This window comes from Triticum dicoccoides, chromosome 6A (genome assembly GCF_002162155.2).
Source record: "Triticum dicoccoides isolate Atlit2015 ecotype Zavitan chromosome 6A, WEW_v2.0, whole genome shotgun sequence".
Lineage (NCBI taxonomy): Eukaryota > Viridiplantae > Streptophyta > Magnoliopsida > Poales > Poaceae > Triticum > Triticum dicoccoides.
In genome coordinates, this window is record NC_041390.1 from 307,473,305 (window position 1) to 307,494,238 (window position 20,934).

The 20,934-nt window shown below is 42.4% G+C and overlaps 1 protein-coding gene across 1 annotated transcript; it reads right to left on the reverse strand.

The window, feature by feature from the left end:
* Positions 1 to 13,915: 13,915 nt before the first annotated feature.
* Positions 13,916 to 15,887, reverse strand: LOC119319097 (potassium transporter 20-like). Its single transcript, XM_037593602.1, has 4 exons — positions 15,223 to 15,887; positions 15,080 to 15,132; positions 14,845 to 14,959; positions 13,916 to 14,536 (listed from the first exon to the last, which is right to left on the reverse strand). The coding sequence occupies exons 2-4, from the start codon at positions 15,119 to 15,121 to the stop codon at positions 14,421 to 14,423; spliced, it is 273 nt and encodes a 90-aa protein (XP_037449499.1). The 5' UTR covers positions 15,122 to 15,132; positions 15,223 to 15,887; the 3' UTR covers positions 13,916 to 14,420.
* Positions 15,888 to 20,934: the final 5,047 nt, after the last annotated feature.

Genomic DNA, 20,934 nt, shown 5'->3' on the forward strand with positions numbered 1-20,934 from the left:
ATAAGCATGAAATATACTGTTGCTTTGAGAAGTATGTGATAAGTAAGAGCTCCCCCTAAATTTGTGCATATTTAAAATTTGCTTTGGACTGCAAATGCACAAAGAGTTAGAGTCATGGGTTACTCTTCCATGTCACATACATCTTGGTGGAGCGCTTAAAATGATAAGAATGAAATACATGCACTCATCACCAATAGTGAATGATCACACAAGATAGATAGGATAATAGCAATAAGCAAGCATTAAGTGTAGCTTATGATCAAACACATGATCATCAATGTCTCACAAGCATAGTATCTCAAGCACTCAAAAGCAAACAAGTTCGTAAAAACCACCAAATAAAGCAAGAGAGAAAAAGCAACACACTCTCTCTCGAAGCCTATGATCTATACATCTTCTCCCCCTTTGGCAACAAGTTACCAAAAAGTTCCTAGAAAATGCATAGTGCTAAATCGACGCTCAGGCTTGATCTTCAGGTGGTGGTGGAGTCTGGATCACTCCAAGGACGAAGGCTTCGGTAGATGCTGAAGTAGACGCTGGAGTTGGAGCTGAAGTAGATGCTGGAGCTGGTGGAACTGAGGCTGTGGCTGGTGCTGAGGTGGTGGCTCTTGTGTCAGCAACTGGCATGGCAGACGACCTCGGACCTCTTGGCACTCTGGCAAAGGCATGAGTGGTAGTCCTGCCTCTCCTCTCCTGCATGTCCTCCTGGAGCTGCTCCACTGCAGACTGAACTTCCGTTACTTTCACATCCAAGTCATAGAACTTCTGTTCCATGATTCTCACTAGGCTCTGCTGATTCTGAGTGAGGGTGGCCAGACTTTGCTCAATCCTCAGCGTGGATGCAATCAAGTAACCAAGCTGCTCTTGTTTGGTCTTCAAGAAGTATTCATATGCCTCCTCTTGAGTTGGCATCTTGGCAGCTTTCTCCTTCCTTGCCTTCTCCTTCTTCGCGTATGCTTGGGCAGATGATGGCTCATTCTCAGTCATGACAACTTGATTTTCCTCGAAATCTGGACGGATGGGCAGGTGTTCCTTGTCCAATAGATATATGCCCGTGCCCATCTTGGAGTTGATGAGCTCCTGAATTTGAGGGGCATATCCGCAACTCCTCTTCTGATCTGCTGCAGTCCTCTTGATTGTTTCCACTATGAGGCTCATCACCTTGAACTTCTGAGGCACATCAAACACATGTAGCAAGTTGATAGCATGGCTTCTGATCATCTTGTGATCACCTGACTTGGGAAATAAGGTGTGCCTCAAGATCCAATTGATAGTCGGGAGCCCTGACAGAAGGTAATGTACTGAGCCAAACTTGAAGGTATCAAGTGCTTCATTTGGGATCTCCTTGTACATATTTGACATTGAGTTGTGGTCCATCTTCTTCTTGGCATAGATATCCAAGTCATCATCTTGCTCCTCTGGGGCATGAATGATCTGTGCCCACTCAGCAACTGTGGATTGGTACCTTGTACCCTCAGACATCCATGTGATCCTCCCATCTGGGTAGAAGTGTGCCGTGGAGTAGAACTGCATGATAAGCTCCTCGTTCCACTTTGTGAGCTTCTGCCCAACAAAGTCAGCTACTCCACAAGCTACGAAGCTGTCTTGCACTCCATGATAGTGCTCCTCATTGTCCTTAATGTATTGCCAATCAACCCATCGCATATCACAGACAATGGGCTTCTTATCTAGCAGCACTATCTCATAAAAATCCTGCTGCTCCTTGGTGTGAAACCTGTAGTCAACTGATGTCCTTCTCCTTGAAGCATACGGGTCTGCTTCTCTCCACTTCCTCAGCCCTGAATCTCTCCTGAGCTTCATATCCTCAGCCACAGGATGAGCATCGTTGTGGTCTGGGATCTTGGGCTTTAGCTTTCTCAGGACATTCTCTTCCTCTTCTTCTGCAGCAGTCTCAGGCACTGGGGCCTTGTTCTTCTCAGCTGCAGGAATGCTTCTTGTATTCCTCTTTGGCTTTGGCTTTGGAGCTGGCTTGGCCTTGGAAGCAGCTCCCCCTGATTTTATGGCATCTCCCATTAGCTTGGGTGCCTTGGGCGCTGGTGCAGCTACCTCTTCTTCTTCTTCCTCTTCCATGATGGAAGCTTTTCCAAGCACTCTAGCCATAGTCTTCTTCACCCTTTCCTTTCTTTTCTTGCCCTCAGCTGCAACTGGCTCTATGGGCTTCTCAGTTGATATTCTGGCCTTTGACATTGGCTGCCTGCCTGCCTTTTGATTTTCAGGCCTGGCTTAGTGCCTTGAGCTGGCTCAACTCTCTTGGAAGTGGCCTCTTCCTCTGCCACATAGTCCTCATCTTCGGAATCTGAAGTCCTCTTCTTCCTCTGTCTCGTGGCAGCCTTTGGCAAATTGCTAGGAGTGCTCCTGCTGCCTTCATCAGAAGAGCTGGAGGGACTAGTGCCCTCACTCATCACCACTTGCTGTTCTGACACATTCTGGCTATCACTTTGATCAGACATGCTGCACTCTGACTGCTGACCCTATGAACAGATTATATATGAGGTAGAAAGGATGAGCATCACAAAATGCAGAGATTTTTGCAAAAGAAGGATCCAAAAACTTAGTTTTAGTTTCCCACTGAAATCATCTCGGATCTAACGATTTTCAAACTCGGTGATACCGAAGCAGTTTTGGAACCTAAACTAGTGAACTCGGTAGGACCGAGTCACAGTTCGGTGGCACCGAGACTGCTAGGGTTTCACAGAGTTCCAAAATCGGTCACACCGATAAGTAATTCTCGGTCAGACCGAGTCTCACTTGTGCAATGGCATAAGCCAAATCGGTGGGACCGATTTTTTCAACTCGGTGGGTCCGAGATGGTTTCGGCGGAAACCTAACCCTAAAATTTTCGAATCAAAGCTAATCTACGGGCATTTTGAGTGGATAGGAGTGTTTCAATTGTGGCAAGAATCATGAAGAACACAATGTGCTAGGAATTGGACGAGGAATAGCACTGTGATCAAGTCCATACCCTAGTTCGGCGGAGACTTGCTACGGCGGCAACGGCGGGGCAGAATTCCCGTTGATGGCGACGGAGACCAGTGACTGGAGGCGGCTAGCGGCGAGAAGACGATCCGGAGACCACGAGGGCAGAGCAGGCTATCGCGCGGGCGAAGGGGTTCGGAGAAATTTCCAAATTTTGCCCGTGACTATATATAGCCTGACCCTGTCGGTCTGACCGAGTGGAACAACTCGGTGGCACCGAGATTCATAACTGCAAGCAGTTACTGAACCTCGGTGTGACCGAAATGTTCAAATCGGTTGCACTGAGATCGAAAACCTAGATCAACTTAATGATCTCGGTAGGACCAAAAGTGGGGTATCGGTCAGACCGAGAATCATAAAGAGGTTTTGGAAGTTTAAGTCTATGATGAATCGGGGACTCTGAGCGCTCCTCACACAGAGTGGTTCGAATCTGACTTAATCAAATTTTTTGATGTAGCATGAATAGAGTTTGAGACGAGAAAAGCATAGATAGCTAGAGGAGGTTCTTAGGCATTCTTGTCCATCCACTTGGCAAAAGAAGATAAAACCAAACAATCAAAACAACAAGTGGATGTCCTCGAATGAGTAAAATATGCAACCAGCATGCTCACACAATAAGATGGCAAATGAAATATGTGACAAGGCATGCACAACCAATTCTAGCATCTATCAAGCAATTTGCGATGACTAGGTCATCTATATATGAGTATATTGACTTAGGAGTCAAGTGAGAACACTTGATCATAGGTCATACTCATCGTTTAAGCTCAAGTGGGGTTACCACTTTTACATAAAGCATTGTTTTGTTCACATCTTTAGAGTTGCTTTAGCTCAAGTCTTAGAGTAAGGCTCCCCCTAGATGTGATATCCCCCCCTAAGAGGGATGAACTAACCTTGGGTTTTGTCGATGATGACTTCATGTAGATGTTGAGGATGTGGATGCTCAATGTTGATGTACATCACTTGGAGTTATCCATTTGAGTGAATTGCACTTTCAACACCTACATGGGTTAGTCCCACAAGGAACAAACAAGGATATCCATAGACATAGAGTGATGCACACAAAGATGATGTCCATGAAAACTTTTAGGTTACCTTGTCCCTTGTCTTACCAACAAGAGGGTTTGTGACTCCTTGAACTAGTGCGTGATGTGGAAGTTGATTGCACTTGTTCTTGCCAAAATGATAAGAGTGAAGTATGTTAGCGGAGTCACCCTCAGGAACTCTCTAGTTTTTTTCTTTTGGATCCACATCATCTTGATGGGAATCCTTGGAGTTGTAGTCGTACTTGATGAAGTGGAACTTGAAGTAGTCTTGGGAATCCACTTGACTAAGGTCTTTGGAGCTTCTTCAAATGCATCAATTTCCTCTTGAAGCTTGTCCTTCCCTTTTTGCTTGTAGTCTTGTGGTGGAAGATCATCTTGAGCTTGTGTCCCCTTGAACTTCTCTTGTTGAGGGACAAACTTCGTCTTGGGGTATTGATCTTCTTCCCACTCAACTCCATTGGCATTGAACTTTCGTTCAAAACCAACACCTTGATTCTTCCGGTGCATTCCTTGCTTGCACACAATTTCCTCGAATTGCTTACTCCCAGCAAGGCTTTTGTACACTCCTTTCTCTATAATTCCCTTCAATAAGCTATTTTCTTGCTCAAGTGTAACTTGGCTAAGAGAATCATTAGTGGAATCAAAAGAGCTACTAGAAGTAACAATATTGGATTTAGCATGATCATTGTTACTACTAGAGGAAGAATCTTTCTTGTTCTTGTTACTAGACTTGACTTGAGGCATGTAAGTGGATAAGAGTAACCGCTTGGCAATGTAAGAAGAACTTTTCTTGCGGAGATCATCATTGATTGCTTTTAAGAACTCATGCTCTTGCTCAAGATTGAGCTTTTCAAAGCGTAATTTCTCATGAGCTCTTAAAAGTTCTCGATGATCTTCGAAGATGGTTTCATGAGCTAACTTAAGAGTGTTTAGTTCTTTAGTTAGGGCCTCAATCTTCTCCTTATCATTGTCATTCGTTTTATCTTGATTAGCATGTTTAATTGACATTTCATCATAGTATTCATCACTAGAGTTGTCAACAAGCAAATCATCACCTAACAAGTCATCTTCATCACTATTGAAATCAACATACTCGGGTGTGTTACCTTAGGACCTTTGGCCATGAAGCATCTTCCAATTCCTTCATTTGGTGAGTCAAATATGTCGTAGGAGTTGGTTGACACAAGTGCTAGACCGGCAACACCTTCATCTTGAGTATCTTCGGAGTCGGAGTGATAACTTCTCTCGGAGTGGCTGTCGGAGTCGGAGCCGGATACCCATTCACCAACATGAGCTTGATGTCTTCGTCTTGTGTAGCTCCTTGATGATTTTTCCTTCCTTTCCGAATCCTTGCTTCTCCGTGAGTATCTTCGTCCATAACGATCATCTCTACTCCTTCTCTCTCTTGGTGGTGATCCTTTGCTTCTTCTTTTTGGAGAATCTTCTCTTCTCTTGTAGGGAGCCGTACACTCATTGGAATAGTGTCCGGGTCTTCCACAATTGTAGCAGTTTCGCTCTCGACTAGAAGATCTTTTGTCATTGTAGGACCTTGACTTGGAGCTTCTATCTTTGCTTCTACTCTTGTAGAACTTGTTGAAGTTCTTCACCATTAAGCTCAATTCTTCATTGAAGTCTTGTTTCTCACTTGATGATGTAGGGGCTTCACATGAGGCTTTATATGCACCACTTGATTTGTTGTGAAGTTCCTCTTTATCCTTAAGTGACATCTCATGAGCAACAATTCTTCCAATCACTTCCGTTGACTTGAGATCTTTGTAATTGGGCATCATTTGGATCAATGTGCACACGGTATCATATTTTCCATCCAAGGCTCTTAGAATCTTCTTGATGATGAATCTATCGGTCATCTCTTCACTTCCTAAGCCGGCAATCTCATTTGTGATGAGAGCAAGCCTAGAGTACATTTCAGCGACACCTTCACCATCCTTCATCTTGAACTTGTCAAGTTGGCTTTGAAGCACATCCAACTTGGATTCCTTGACGGAGTCGGTACCTTCGTGCATATCAATCAAAGTGTCCCAAATTTCCTTTGCATTTTCAAGACGGCTGATTTTGTTGAATTCTTCGGGGCACAATCCGTTGAAGAGAATATCACAAGCTTGAGCATTGTATTGCAACATCTTCAACTCATCTGCGGTAGCTTCACGGTTTGGTTCTTTCCCATCAAAGAAGTCACCTTGCAAACCAACACACACAATAGCCCAAACAGCAGGGTTATGTCCAAGAATATGCATTTTCATTTTATGCTTCCAACTAGCAAAATTAGTACCATCAAAGTAAGGACCTCTACGGTGATAATTTCCCTCGCTAGACACCATACTCTCCTAGGTTGTGAAACCAAGGCTATGACCACCAAAAGCTATGGAGATCAAAGCAAATGGAGACCAAAGCTCGGATACCACTTGTAGGATCGAAAGTATGTCTAGAGGGGGGGGTGATTAGACTATTTGACCAAATAAAAACTTAACCTTTTCCCAATTTTAGTTCTTGGCAGATTTTAGCTATTGTAGGACAAGTCAAGCAATCATCACACAATTCAAGCAAGCATGCAAAGAGTATATTGGCAGCGGAAAGTAAAGCATGCAACTTGCAAGAATGTAAAGGGAAGGGTTTGGAGAATTCAAACGCAATTGGAGACACGGATGTTTTTCCCGTGGTTCGGATAGGTGGTGCTATCCTACATCCACGTTGATGGAGACTTCAACCCACGAAGGGTAACGGTTGCGCGAGTCCACACAGGGCTCCACCCAAGGGTAACGGTTGCGCGAGTCCACACAGGGCTCCACCCACGAAGGGTCCACGAAGAAGCAACCACCCACAAAGGGTCCACGAAGAAGCAACCTTGTCTATCCCACCATGTCCATCGCCCACACAGGACTTGCCTCACTAGCGGTAGATCTTCACGAAATAGGCGATCTCCTTGCCCTTACAAACTCCTTGGTTCAACTCCACAATCTTGTCGGAGGCTCCCAAGTGACACCTAGCCAATCTAGGAGACACCACTCTCCAAGAAGTAACAAATGGTGTGTAGGTAATGAACTCCTTGCTCTTGTGCTTCAAATGATAGTCTCCCCAACACTCAACTCTCTCTCATAGGATTTGGATTTGGTGGAAAGAAGATTTGAGTGGAAAGCAACTTGGGAAGGCTAGAGATCAAGATTCATATGGTAGGAATGGAATGTCTTGGTCTCAACACATGAGTAGGTGGTTCTCTCTCAGAACATATGAGTTGGAATGGTGTATGTGTTCTGATGGCTCTCTCTTCAAATGAGAAGGAGGTGGAGGGGTATATATAGCCTCCACACAAAATCCAACCATTACACAGTTTTCCAATCTCGGTGGGACCGAATCAATAAACTCGGTCGGACCGAAAATGTAAACCTAGTGACCGTTAGAGATTTTCGGTGGGACTGACATGCAACTCGGTAGGACCGATATGGTTAGGGTTTGGGCATAACGTAATCTCGGTGAGACCGATTATACAAACTCGGTGAGACCGAATTTGGTAATTAGCTAACCAGAGAGTTGGTCAGGCAAACTCGGTGGGACCGATTTGCTCTTTCGGTGAGACCGAGTGGAACTCGGTGAGACCGAAAAGTTACAAAGGGGAAACACTGAGTTTACATTGCAATCTCGGTGGGACCGATTTGCTCTTTCGGTGAGACCGAAAAGTTACGAAAGGGAAACAGAGAGTTTGCAACCCCATCTCGGTGAGACCGAGATCCCTATCGGTAGGACCGAATTGCTAGGGTTTGGCAGTGGCTAATGACAAGTGAAACTCGGTGGCGCCGGATAGGAAGAATCGGTAGGACCGAGTTTGGCTTAGGGTTTAGGTCAAATGTGGATATGGGAAAGTAGTTGAGGGTTTTGGAGCATATCACTAAGCACATGAAGCAAGAGGCTCATTAAGCAACACCTCATCCCTCCTTGATAGTATTGGCTTTTCCTAAAGACTCAATGTGATCTTGGATCACTAAAATATAAAATGAAGAGTCTTGAGCTTTTGAGCTTGAGCCAATCCTTTGTCCTTAGCATTTTGAGGGTTCCACTTTCACATCCATGCCATGCCAATCATTGAGCTTTCCTGAAATAATTATCTTGGAATAGCATTATCTCAATGAGCTATATGTTGTTATGAATTACCCAAACCACCTAGGGATAGTTGCACTTTCAGCAAGAGAGAACACTCACCGTCTAGGGCTTGGTTGAGTGAACTGAAGTCCATAAAAGTTTTGGACGTTTTGTTTGGAGATGGTTGCATGAGAACAATGGTGTGGGGTGTGCCTTCTTGCCAGAAAACAAAGCATATAAATATGCATACGAAAAAGCAGCATTTCCTCAGTGTGCTATGATGGAGGCATCGCCGCTGGCAATACTTGGCGCATAGGAGAACCTGCACTGCTGGATTTGTTGAGAGAGGACTGAGGGCAGCATGTTCCCTTGGCTTTTTTTTTCTGGAGTAGTCGCTCTCGGTGAGTGAAAATGCACAGGGAGCAAGACCAACCATTAACATGATTAGTTAAGATCCTCAATCTGAATAACCATGCCTATTCTTTGGTTAACACCTAAAGTACAGATCACACACGAAAAATGCTCTAAGCATTGTAAGCTATAGCAATTAGCAAGCAAGACGGCAGCTACAAATGCACATGAACACAACAAAACTAGTAGTCCAGTGCACTAATACATTTTAGCAAATACATGCCGTGCACTCAGGCCACACATGGGAGCTGGGGGCGTGACACAAATAGCGTGAGCACAACAGCGGCGAACGGCCTAAGGCAGCAGGGTTGGATTGCCTCGACGCAGTGTGACGGAACGAGCCCCCGCCACCTGCAGCTGGTGGGGGCGCGAGATGCAGCGGGAGAAGCCATCGTTTCCTAGGGGTTGGGGATCGAAGGGTTGGGTCGGAGGCGGCGGGGTTTGGCGGTACACGGGCCGGCGGGGTGGGGCGAGGTGCGGGGCTGGCGGGGTATGGTGGCGCTTGTGGCTAGCGAGGTGGGGTGGCGCGCATGGCCGGCGGGGTGGGGTGGCGCGCGTGGCTAGTGGGGTGGGGCGGCGCACGTCCATTTTAGAAACGAAATGCCCTTTTTAAATAGGAATCTTGCTCATTGGAGGATTTTCTCTTGGGTCGTGATGAATATGCCTCTATTGCAATTTCACTGCCTGAGTTGTTCGACCTGAACTTCCCCGAGTGCTAGGTTGAACTTCCGCGAACGTTGCCCAAATGGGGCTTGCGATACATCGTTGGAAAGCTATGTACACGAGTATCATGACCCAAGTTAAAATTTTGGCAAAATGTAAGCAGTTTAAGAGTAGTTTTGAAAACCATTTTTCTTCTTACAAAAAACGTGAATCATATTTTCGATCGCATTTCTAAACCATTTATCAGAATGAGACAAATAATATGGCGTTGGCAAGCTGCTGCAAAACCGCTCCTTCCACATGTTAAAAGTTTTCTCTAATTCCCTATGGTTAAAGAGTAATTTGGAAAATCATAAAATTTTGCAAACCGAATAGCCAAGTTTGTATTTTCGATGCCATTTCTAAATGGCTAATCCAATTGAGGCAAATGATATGGCATTGGAAAGCGTATGAAAATGCGCTACTTTTTCATGTTGAAAGTTTTTTCTAGTTTTGAACGGTTTAAAAGTAATTTAGAAAACGATACAAGTTCCACTGAGTTCGTATTTTCGAGCTAATTTTTAACCGTACATCTGAATGCAGCAAATGATATGGCGTTGGAAAGCTTGAGGAAATGCAAAACTTTTTGGTATATATTGTTTCTCCCAATTCTTTACAGTTTTAAGTAAATTCCAAAAATGGATAAAAACATATTTTCGTCGTAATTTCTACAAACTTTATCAGAATGGGACAAATAATATACAAATGAAAAGCTACGGAAAATGCTAAACTTTTTCATGTTTATGGTTTTATCTGATTCCTAGCCGTTTTCAAGTAAGTTCGAAAACGGCAAGATCATTCATTCTACCTTTATCGCAAAATAGATTCTTCAATAATGTACCGCGTGAAGAACTTGAACTTCTTGGCATGTCTACTTGAACTTCACTCTGTTTTTTCACGTACTTTTTTTGCTCGTAGCTCTTCATCCACTCACCGGAATTGAGCAGGTGATATACTAATAGAAAGCTGTTGTAAATACGCAATTTTCCTGTGTTTATCATTTTTTTCATACTCGCGATGATTTTAGAAGTTTTTCATCTGAAATTCATTCAATGTAGTAGGTGAACTTCCTGCTATTTTCATGTTGAACTTCTGTGATGTATTTTCATTTGTAATTTTCTTATCCATTCGTTAGTGTTACACAAATGATATTACTTTTGTACAAACCTCACTCACAATAATTTTTACTTTCTCTGACGCAGGACTTGAACTTCTAACAAAAAAATAGACCTTGCCTTTTAATTCATTTTTCTCATATTAAACACACACCATGTAGTACATGAACTTTGTCCATTTTTATAATTTCAATTTTATTTTCTTTTTGAAATAAAATTGCTCCCAAATAATAACTGAACTTCTTTGTGGATTGAGAGAACTATTTTAAAACACAAAAAACAATTTCTTTTTTGTGTTTTTGAACATGGAAATACAAGGTAAACTTCTCTCGCAAGAATTTTTGAACTTCCCCGGACATAGCACTTGAACATCTTTCAACAAACCTTTTAATCTTTTATTTTTCTATACTTTTATTCTCACCTGAAATGCATTCCTTGTAGTACTTGAACTTCTCGTTGTTTTCACTATGAACTTTTGTCACATATTTGTGTATACGTCGAATTACACGCAATTGAAGGTCGGACGTCATTTTTGGCCATTTTAAAACATGTAATTGGAGGTTGGACGTCCCGCAATATAAATCCTGAACCATGCACGGAGGTGCACGTGAATTTCTTGCAACAAATCTGAGTTTTTTATATACTTCGAACTTCTCTATTATTTTAGTTTCAACTTCTTAGTCATATTCTTAGAAAGGAAATATGTTTTTAAATAAGCATCAAACATTTTTTTGTAAATTGAACTTCATAGTTTTATTTTTCTTAGAAACGGTAATAATTTGAGTTTCCCGTATACATCGAACTACTTCTCTATTTTAATTTGAACTTCATCATTTTTATTCTTTAGAAACGGTAAAAAAATTGTTTATATTTTTATAGCTTTGTACAAAAGTAATATTCTTCTTTGGGGCGTAAACACGAACACTTGTGGTGCACACGAGCTGGCTAAAAACTATGAATCTATCTTCATTTTGTGTGTGCACAACACACATGTGCATTGGTTTATGCATGCACACCACACGCACACACCACTAGTACAATGCAGGCACTCACCACTAGCACATAGACATAAAAGAACTATAAGCAGCCACACATTTTTAAATGAAAATATAATACGTAATAAAAGAACTACCAAGTTCATGTACTACATGGTGTGTGTTTTTTGCGCCTGCATATACAGTTGAACTTCAGACATGAAAATCACTTAGAGAATAGGAATCGATGATATGATCTGGATACTATACAACTACAGGGAACAACATTGACCAATCCACCAGAACATGCATGTGTAGATTTTAGCACTACAAACCACTATACTAATCCCTCCTTGCATCGGCTACAATCGACTTGGCTTCCATCGGGGTGTCGTCAGGGTTGACAACTCACTATCCTTGGCTCCTTGCCGTCGAGGTTGGTAGTCGCAGACAAGGTGGCCAATGCACTCAACCACTGCCGGACCGTGCATGCGGAATTTTCTGACAACTTTCCAAATTTTCAAAACTGCTCCCGCCCCCGTGCCCTACAAAGAGTATTTTTGTTCCAAATTTGTAATGGATTGACAAAATTATTTTAAAACATGAGGCACAACATCTTTTTTGTGTTTTTTGAACATGTAAACACACTCTGGACCTTTCTAACAAGAATTTTTGAACTTCCGAGGGAAGAGCACTTGAACTTCTAGCAAGAAAAAATTTAGACTTCGCCTTTTTACTTTTTTTTCTAGTATGAAACACACATCATGTAGTACATGAACTTCTGGCTATTATCAATTTGAACTTCTCTCTGTTTCGCTTTAGTAATATACAAAATCTGAGTTTTTTATAAACATCGAACTGCTCTAACTTTTTTATTCTCATCTAAAACGCATTATGTGTAGTAGTTGAACTTCCCGTTGTTTTCACTTTGAACTTCTACCATGTTTTTTCATAATTTCTCATCCATTCATTGGAGTTACACAAATTATATACCTTTTTGAAACCTGTTGAAAATTCACATTTTTTCCAATACGGTTAAACTGTTGTTTTGGACAACATACAACAATTTATTTTAACCGTTTATTTTGGAATAGAGCATACGATATACCCTTTTTTGGAAGTTGTTGAATGACAGAATTTTTTTCATGCATAACATTTTGTTTCAAAATTATAGTGGTTTGTGAGAATTATTTTAGAACACCAAAAAACATTTTTTGTGTTATTGATCATGTAAATACATGGTGAATGTCTCTCACAAAAACTTTTAAACTTTCCCGGACCGAGCACTTGAAGTTGTAGCAACAAATTTTTTAGACTTAGCCTTTTTATTCTACTTTTTCATATGAAACACACACCATGTAGTACGTGGACTTCCAGTTGTTATAACTTTGCACTGCTCTCTAGATTGAGAGAACTATTTTAAAACAAAACACCATATTTTTATGTGTTTTGAACATCTAAATACCAGGTGAACCTCTCTTTATGTGATTTGAACATCTAAATACAAGGTGAACCTCTCTCACAAGAATTTTTGAACTTTCCCTGGATGGGACTTGAACTTCTAGGAACATTTTTCCGTTTAAGAGTTGTTTTTAAAATTGCCAAAAATGGCGTTGTGTTTTTTGTTTTTTGAACATGTAAATCCTAGGTTTTAATAAACTCTGAACGTCTATGTTATTTTAATTCGAACTTTGCATTTCTTTATTTTGAGTAAAGAGTTGTTTTTGATTTTCAAATAAAGATAAAATTTGACTATTTTTTCAATTTAAACATCTTGGTTTATTCCTTTTAACGGGAAATTTCGAGTTCTGTAATCAACATTGAATCACTCCTTCTTTTACTTTGAACTTCTAGGTTTTTTAGAATGGGGAGAATTCGATGTTTATAAGCAATCAAGATTATACTACTCACCACATGTTTTATTTTTAAATTTCATTCTTTACTTTAATTATGTCAACTTGTCCTTAGATCCTCAACCCGTTTATTATCCTCTATTGTTTTTATTTCAACTACTTTAGTGTTATTTAAGAAACATAAATTTTCATTTTGAAAAAATAAATAATGTGCTGCTTTTTTATTTAAATTTTAACGTCTTACTTTTATTTTCCAAGAAACAAGAATCTAAGTTTTTTATAGACATCAAACTGCTCCATTTTATTAATTTGGACTTCTTGGTTTTTTATAGTAACGAGGAAAATATAGTATTTTTTAAAATATCGAACTGCTCCATCTTCTAATTTGGACTTCTTGGTTTTATTTTCAATTAGTGCAAAACAATCCAAGTTTTGTAATAAATAAAAAAACATCGAACCACTCCGTTATTTAAATTTGACCTTCTAGGTTTTTTAGAAATAGGGGAAATCCTTTTTTTATAACTTCAAATCAAAAACAGGAAAAATCTTTTTTAGAAACAATGGAGATCATGGGAGTTGAACGACATGGGTTCGCATCGTTGAACAGCTGAGTTCGCAATTTTGAACTTCAAGAAAAATAATCATTTCCTCAACTTGTTGCAAACGGGGGATATCTGGACGAACGTGAAGTCAATATTTTCATATGATAAATACGAAAGCAATCGAACAAGAAAAAGAAATACTTTCAAATATTCTCTCAGCTTGTTGCCATACGAACATTTCATTAATATAAAAGAACTCATATTGTATCTCTCTTTTGTTCTCACCATAAGCTGAAAGAAAAAAAGGTAGAAATACACATTTTTGGACGGTTGGTGCTCCCTCAGTTCAATTTTGCACCAAATTGCAACGCACCAGGGCGGCGAAGCTTCCTGGTAGGTGTTTGCAGCCTACATGAGTTGAGGAGCACTCATCTGTTTATTAGCATCAGAAACATGTGATAGCCATGAGAGGGGTAACCAACTAATCTACCAACAATTCCATGTCACTTCCAAATGCTACGATGAGCAACCACACAAGTTCGCCAGCAAGCAATTAAACTGAATTCACCTGGGGCCATGGAGATGGAGATGTTGGCGAGGATGTGGAACTTTGTCGGTGCAATCCTACACCTCCAGGAAGAGATTGTAGACCTTGGCGATGACCGAAGACATGTCAGGCGCCGCATGGTCATTGGTCATGTACTACAGCGCCAGTGTCATGAGCGCCTCCGCTGGTGTCAACAAGGAAGGAATCCCTGAAGCAGGCTCTTGCACGGAAACCAGCTCCAGCAGCAATACACTGAGCTGCAAAAATATTTAGTTAACATCATGGTTCATAAACTACTATTCATTTTTTGTTAGCATCATGCTTCACAAGCTACTGGAGATTAGCTCAACACATCACAGTCCGGACCATGTACCACCACCGGACCAAGCACGTCGCAACCTATTTCTTCAGAAAATCAACAAACTAAACTTCAGAAAATCAAAAAACTAAACTTCGCAGGGCCCTGCAAAAGATACACGGTTATAATCAGTCTGGCACCATACATATGCAGGAGATTTACAGAATAAAATGATTTTCTTGTAGCTATAAAAAACAGTGGTAGTACCTGGGATAGATTTGAAGAAGGTCTCGCCGACGTCTTGTGGGAATTTGTGCAGGTAGGATGCCTGGCCCATGTAGCATAGCACCACAGATGGGAAGGTGATGAAGCTGAAGCTCAGCTGCAAGAGCCCAGACAATGAAGAAACATTCAGTCCATGCATATGGAACTGCTCTGAATTAATGTATTACAGGTCAATAGTACAAATAATGGAGTGAAAAACTGGTAGCTAGTGGCGAACCTGAATGGCCTTGATGTTGAAATGGCCAAGGTCAGCAAACATGGCCTCCGTGCCTGCAGGAGTACGTACGTTGCGCAAGGAAACGATCAGTATAAAGAAAGAAAGAAAGAATGGCATCATCTGACTGAAGTTGGAGTACGTGCCTATGGTGAAGAGGACGACGCCCCTGAGAGAGAGCCACGCCTACTTGCCATTCCTTCGGACGTAGTCCAGAATGTAAAAACTTCAGAGAATCAATAAACTGAACTTCTAGAGGGCCAGATGCTGACCATTCTCTTTGTAGCGTCGTTGGTGACCTGTAATTGAAGGTCGAGGATGAAGGGTACCACCTCAATGAGTTCTGGCAGCCGGTGCAGGCCATCCATGGAGGAGGGGCAAGCTGCTGCAAGGAGGGACCGCGTCGGCCACGGAGTTGGAGGCTAGTCGGCCGCGGAGAAGGAGCGCGCCGGCCGCGGGGAGGGAGGGCGCTGGCCGCGGAGGAGGATAGATGTCGACCATGGGCTAGGAGAGCGCCGGCCGCGGAGGAGGGGCGCCAATGACATGGGTCATGGGGGTGGTGATGGCACGCTTTTGTTATCGTGGCCTGGCAACGTTGGGGTTTGAGGTTGGGGCTCCGGCGGTGGCGCCATTGGTGGTCGAGGCTCGGCAGTAGCGTGCTTGAAGGTCGGGACTCCGGCGGCGGCGCGGTTGGTGGACCGGGCTCTAGCGGCAGCGCGGTTGGTGACCCGACTCCGCAGCGGTGCGGTTGGAGGTTGGCACGGGGGCGGCGGCGGCCAGGTGGATGGCGTTGCGGGGGCGGTGGTGGCTAGGTGGATGGCGGTGCGGGGTGGTGGAGTGCGGTGGGTGGGTGGCCTAGGCCCAGTTCTTTTGCCTGAATCCGGGATTATTCCAGAATCTGACCCCTACCAAGTTTCCCTGTCTAATTAGAGCCTAACTAGATAGGATTGTAAAATAAATGGAGCTCAAAGATTCTGGGAGAAGCTGGGTAGGGGTCGGATTCTGGGAGAATCCTCAGATTCTGGCAAAAGAACTGGGCTCTAGTGCGGCGGCAGAGAAAGATGCGGGAGGTGGGGGCAGTTTCTTTTTTTCCCCCAAGGTGGGGGCAGTTTCTGGTTTTGCTGAAAGAATCTCGGGAACAACTCGATCCTCCCTATATACGCACGGTGTGATCAGAATAACTCTATATATATGTGAGTTTTCAATGTCCTCAACAACATTCATTTATTGCTAATTCTTCAAGTTGGTTTTTTCCTTTAAGTGAATGTGATCGGACCCATTCCCCCTCTATGCTAAATTCAACCCAGTCTATACATAAATTCTTCATATATGTTTTATTTGAAACTTATTCAAAATTTTCACTGTATCCTTGATAGCTAAAGAATTTGCGAATGAAACATTAAAATTTTCCTATCTAACTTTTAGCAGTTGCCGCTCAAACCTATCCCACTTCCCACAGCTAGATTATAATATTCACCCACGATCCCCCATGATCTCAATTACTCAGTACAAGTGTGACACATGTCGAAAGGATAGCAAGGGTCAGGGGTATGAATGTCCAAACTCTTCGGGCGTTCAGTTTTTCACCTCCCCTATAAATACCCCTCCCCTTTCATTGCCTTCATTCACTCCGCTCGACCCACTTCTCCTCGCTCTAGCTTTGACCTAGCACCGCCGCTAAGCTTCATCGTCACCGAAAAGGAAGAGCTTCACTGCCTTGACCACCCCGCCATCGTACTCGCGCCGGCCATGGAAATCTTCACTCCGCCGCCGCCGTAGCTGTCTTCCTCCGCCGAGTTAGGGCGCGGGAGATCTGGACTGACGAACTTCTCCATTCTAACTCCAGTTCGTTGTGTTCTTCATAATGTGTAATTAAAATCTGATTTTACTGCCCTATTTTGATCCTTATGATTTTCACAAAATCCTCAAAAGGTGTTTATATTCTTCAACAATCTATCACTTAAACACCGCAAAACTTCTATCCCTTGATTTATTTCTCTAAGCTATGATTTTCCTCAAGATTCCTCAATTGTGTGGATTATCAAATCTGTAGAATTCTGGAACCTGAGTCAAGAACACTTAGTGAAATTCCTCAAGACATTCCTCAACTTGATATTTTTGAAAAATTTCTGAGAACGCATATTACCTCTTCAAATTCTTTGCACCTATACTCCGTTTACAGCTACAAAATGTCTGCTGATGAATCTCTAGGTTGACGAAGACATCAATACCATCGTTACACCCACAACCCCCACTTCAATACATACTGGATCAATTACTAGAGCTCGTGCACGCCAATTAAATTACCAAGTACTTTCGTTTCTTGGTAATGATTCTAATGTTCATGAGAATATGATGTTGCCTAAATTGGATATATTTGTCATGCTTACAAATGAAGGGCCTAGCTTGGACAAGAAGGATGAACATTGGAGCAAGATCAAGCATGGAGATGATGGCATGTGCAAGGGGGACAAGAACAGAGTTACAAGTGATGATTTCAAGACTTTGAAGACATCATAATGAGTGCATGAAGCCTTGGACGAAATATACAAGATGCCACTTCCTAAATTTCATCCAATGGCTATTATAGGTGTTGTGTTACCTTATTATTGGGCCAGACCCATGTAATTTTGAAATACTGAAGTATAGGCTGTTTTTAGAGTTCGTATGTATGGGAAAAATAAAGTTAGGGTTGGTTTCGGACCCCTCCTCCAAGGGTCCACGAAATTCCCCCCTCTTCCTCCATATATACAGCCCTGAGGGCGTCATTTAGACTTTTCTTTTTGTTTAGATTGAAAGTTCGCCATAGCTACAACTTCGCGTACTTCGTTTGTGTTCGACGACCAGACAAGATGCTACATAACCGCACCTTGATCAATAAAGCTTTCATCTTATATTCGCAATATCCAAATTGCAATCTTAGTTTCTTGCTTGTTCTTTGTTTGCTTGCAGGAAATAGACCTTCATGGTCAGGTTGATCGTGCTCCGGCATGGTCAATAACCCTCGGAAGTTGGTTTATGTAGGATCAAAAGTAGGACTAGAGGGGGGGTGATTAGTCTACTTGACCAAATAAAAATCTAACATTTTCCCAATTTTAGTTATGGGCAGATTTTAGCAGTTAACACAAGTTAAGCAGTCAACCAATACATGCAATTCTAAGAGTGTAGTAGTAGAAAATAAAACATTGCATATGAAGTTAAAGGGAAGGGTTTGGAGAGTGCACACGCAATGATGACGTAGATATTTTCGGCGTGTTTCCGTTAGGTGGTGCTATCATACATCCATGTTGATGGAGACTACAACCCACGAAGGGCAACAGTTGCGCGAGTCCACGAAGGGCTCCACCCACAAAGGGTCCACGAAGAAGCAACCCTGTCTATCCCACCACGGCCATCGTCCATTAAGGACTTGCCTCACTCGGGTAGATCTTCATGAAGTAGGCAATCTCCTTGCCCTTACAAACTTCTTGGTTCAACTCCACAATCTTGTCGGAGGCTCCCAAGCGACACACAACCAATCTAGGAGACACCGCTCTCCAAACGGTAGTAGATATTGTGTTGATGATGAACTCCTTGCTCTTGTGCTTCAAGTGATAGTCTCCCCAATACTCAACTCTCTAACACAGATTTGGATATGGTGGAAAGATGATTTGAGTGGAAAGCAACTTGGGGAAGGCTAGAAATCAAGAATCTTGTGGTTGGATTGGAATGTCTTGATCTCAACACATGAGTAGGTGGTTCTCTCTCAGAAAATATAAGCATTAAGTGTAGGCATGTTCTGATGGCTCTCTCACATATGGAGAAGGGGGTGGAGGGGTATATATAGCCTCCATACAAAATCCAACCGTTACACACATTTGACCCAACTCGGTCAAATCGAATAGAAGAACTCGGTGAGACCAATTCAGTTCAAAATGTAAACGTGAGGAATCTCGGTGGGACCAATTGGAACAACTCAGTGGGACCGATGTGCAAGGGCTTAGGGAAAACACCAACTCGGTGGCACCGATTGCATCAACTGAGCGAGACCGAAGTGAAGCAATAGTGCAACAGAGAAGTTGTCAAGCCAACTTGGTGTGACCGATCGCAAATTCTGTGAGACCAAAATAAATGCAACATGCAATAGCGAGTTTGCAAGGCCATCTTGGTGAGACCGAGATTTGTATCGGTGTGACCGAAGTGTTAGCGTTTCTGGCAATGGCTATGTCAAATGAACTCATTGGCGCTGGATAGAAGATTTTGGTGGGGCCAAGCTTGACTTTGGGTTTTGGACATATTTGGAATGAGAAAGTGGTTGAGGGCTTTGGAGCAATATCGCTAAGCATTTTGAGCAAGTAGACCATTAAGCAACACCTCATCCCCTTTTAATAGTATTGGCTTTCCTATGGACGCAATGGGATCTTGGATCACTAAAATATAAATGAAGAGTCTTGAGCTTTTGCCAATATGTGTCCTTAGCATTTTGAGGGGTCCACATCTCCAGTCCATGCCATGCCATTCACTGAACTTTCTAAAATATTAGACTTGAATGGATTTTATTTTAATGATCTATATGTTGTTATGAATTACCAAAACCACCCGGGGATTAGTTGCACTTTCAGTCTCCTACTTTTTTTGTAATTGATGACAACATATAGATCAAAGCTTAGACAAATTATAATATGAATGAAATACATCGTTGCTTTGAGAAGTATGTGATAAGCAAGAGCTCCCCATAAATTTGTGCATTATTTAAAATTTGTTTTTGAATGCAAACGCACAATCAATTAGGAACATGGGTCACGCTTCCATGTCACATACATCTTGGTGGAGCGCTCAAAATGATAAGAATTGAATAACATGTACTCATCACCAAGGATACAAGTGATTGATCATAGACAAACATTTATGGATATAGTCATGAAAGCACACATTAAGCATAATATGATCAAACACATGATCACATAAGTATCTCACGAGCATAACACGAATTGTAGCATAGGAAGACAACCAAACAACCAAATTAGCAAGAGTAGCAAGGCAAATGAAACCAACAAAAGATCAAGAGGCACTCTCTCTGGAAGCCTATGATCCATACACTTTCTCCCCCTTTGGCCACAAGTTACCAAAAAGTTCGAAAATGAATACTGCTATACGACACTCTAAGCACGATCTCCGGGATCTCCTGAAGGGGTCTTCTAGTTTGCTGCTCCGGTGTGCATAGACGACATGGAGAGGAGTCCATCTGCAAATTGCTCTGAGGAAGTCTGTGGAGCTGGAGGAGTTGACACTGGAATGGCAACTGCGGTAGTGGCTGCAGGTGCTGAGATGGTAGTCCTGGAGTCTCTAGCAACTGACACAACTAATGATTTTTGTGCCCTTGGCACTCTCTAGAATGTATTCATTGTGGCTCTATCATCACGATCCTCAGCATCATCCCTAAGCTTCTCCACAATTGTCTAAATCTTAGTGACCTTCACATCTAGGTCATGTATGTTTGTCTCAATGATCCTTTCAAGACTTTTATGATTTTGAGACAAGGTGGCCAACCTCTTCTCAATTCTCATGGTAGCCTCAAGCAGATAACTAAGTTGATTTTGCTTGGTCTTGAGGTTCAAAACTGAAGCATCTGGGGCACTTGCTGCCTTTGCTACTTTTGCAGCCTTAGCTCTCTCAATCTTCTCCTGGGCATCAAGACAAGTAGGATGTGAAGCATCCATGACAACCTAGTTGTCCTCAAAGTCTGGCCTTAAGGGTAGATGCTCTCTGTCTAGCAGATATGTCCCAGTTCCCATCTTGGAATTGATCAATGTCTGGATGTGTGGGGCATATCCAAAAGACCTCTTCTGGTCGGCTGTTGTCCTCTTCACTGTCTCAAA

Bases quoted from the DNA above. Each gene is read 5' to 3' on its own strand.
- LOC119319097 (XM_037593602.1), bottom strand. From the start codon at position 15,121: ATGTTTGCTGACCTTGGCCATTTCAACATCAAGGCCATTCAG. The intron at 14,960-15,079 runs GTTCGCCACTAG...GGGCTCTTGCAG, and splicing joins TCAACATCAAGGCCATTCAG to CTGAGCTTCAGCTTCATCAC. The intron at 14,537-14,844 runs GTACTACCACTG...ATATTTTTGCAG, and splicing joins CTTCTTCAAATCTATCCCAG to CTCAGTGTATTGCTGCTGGA.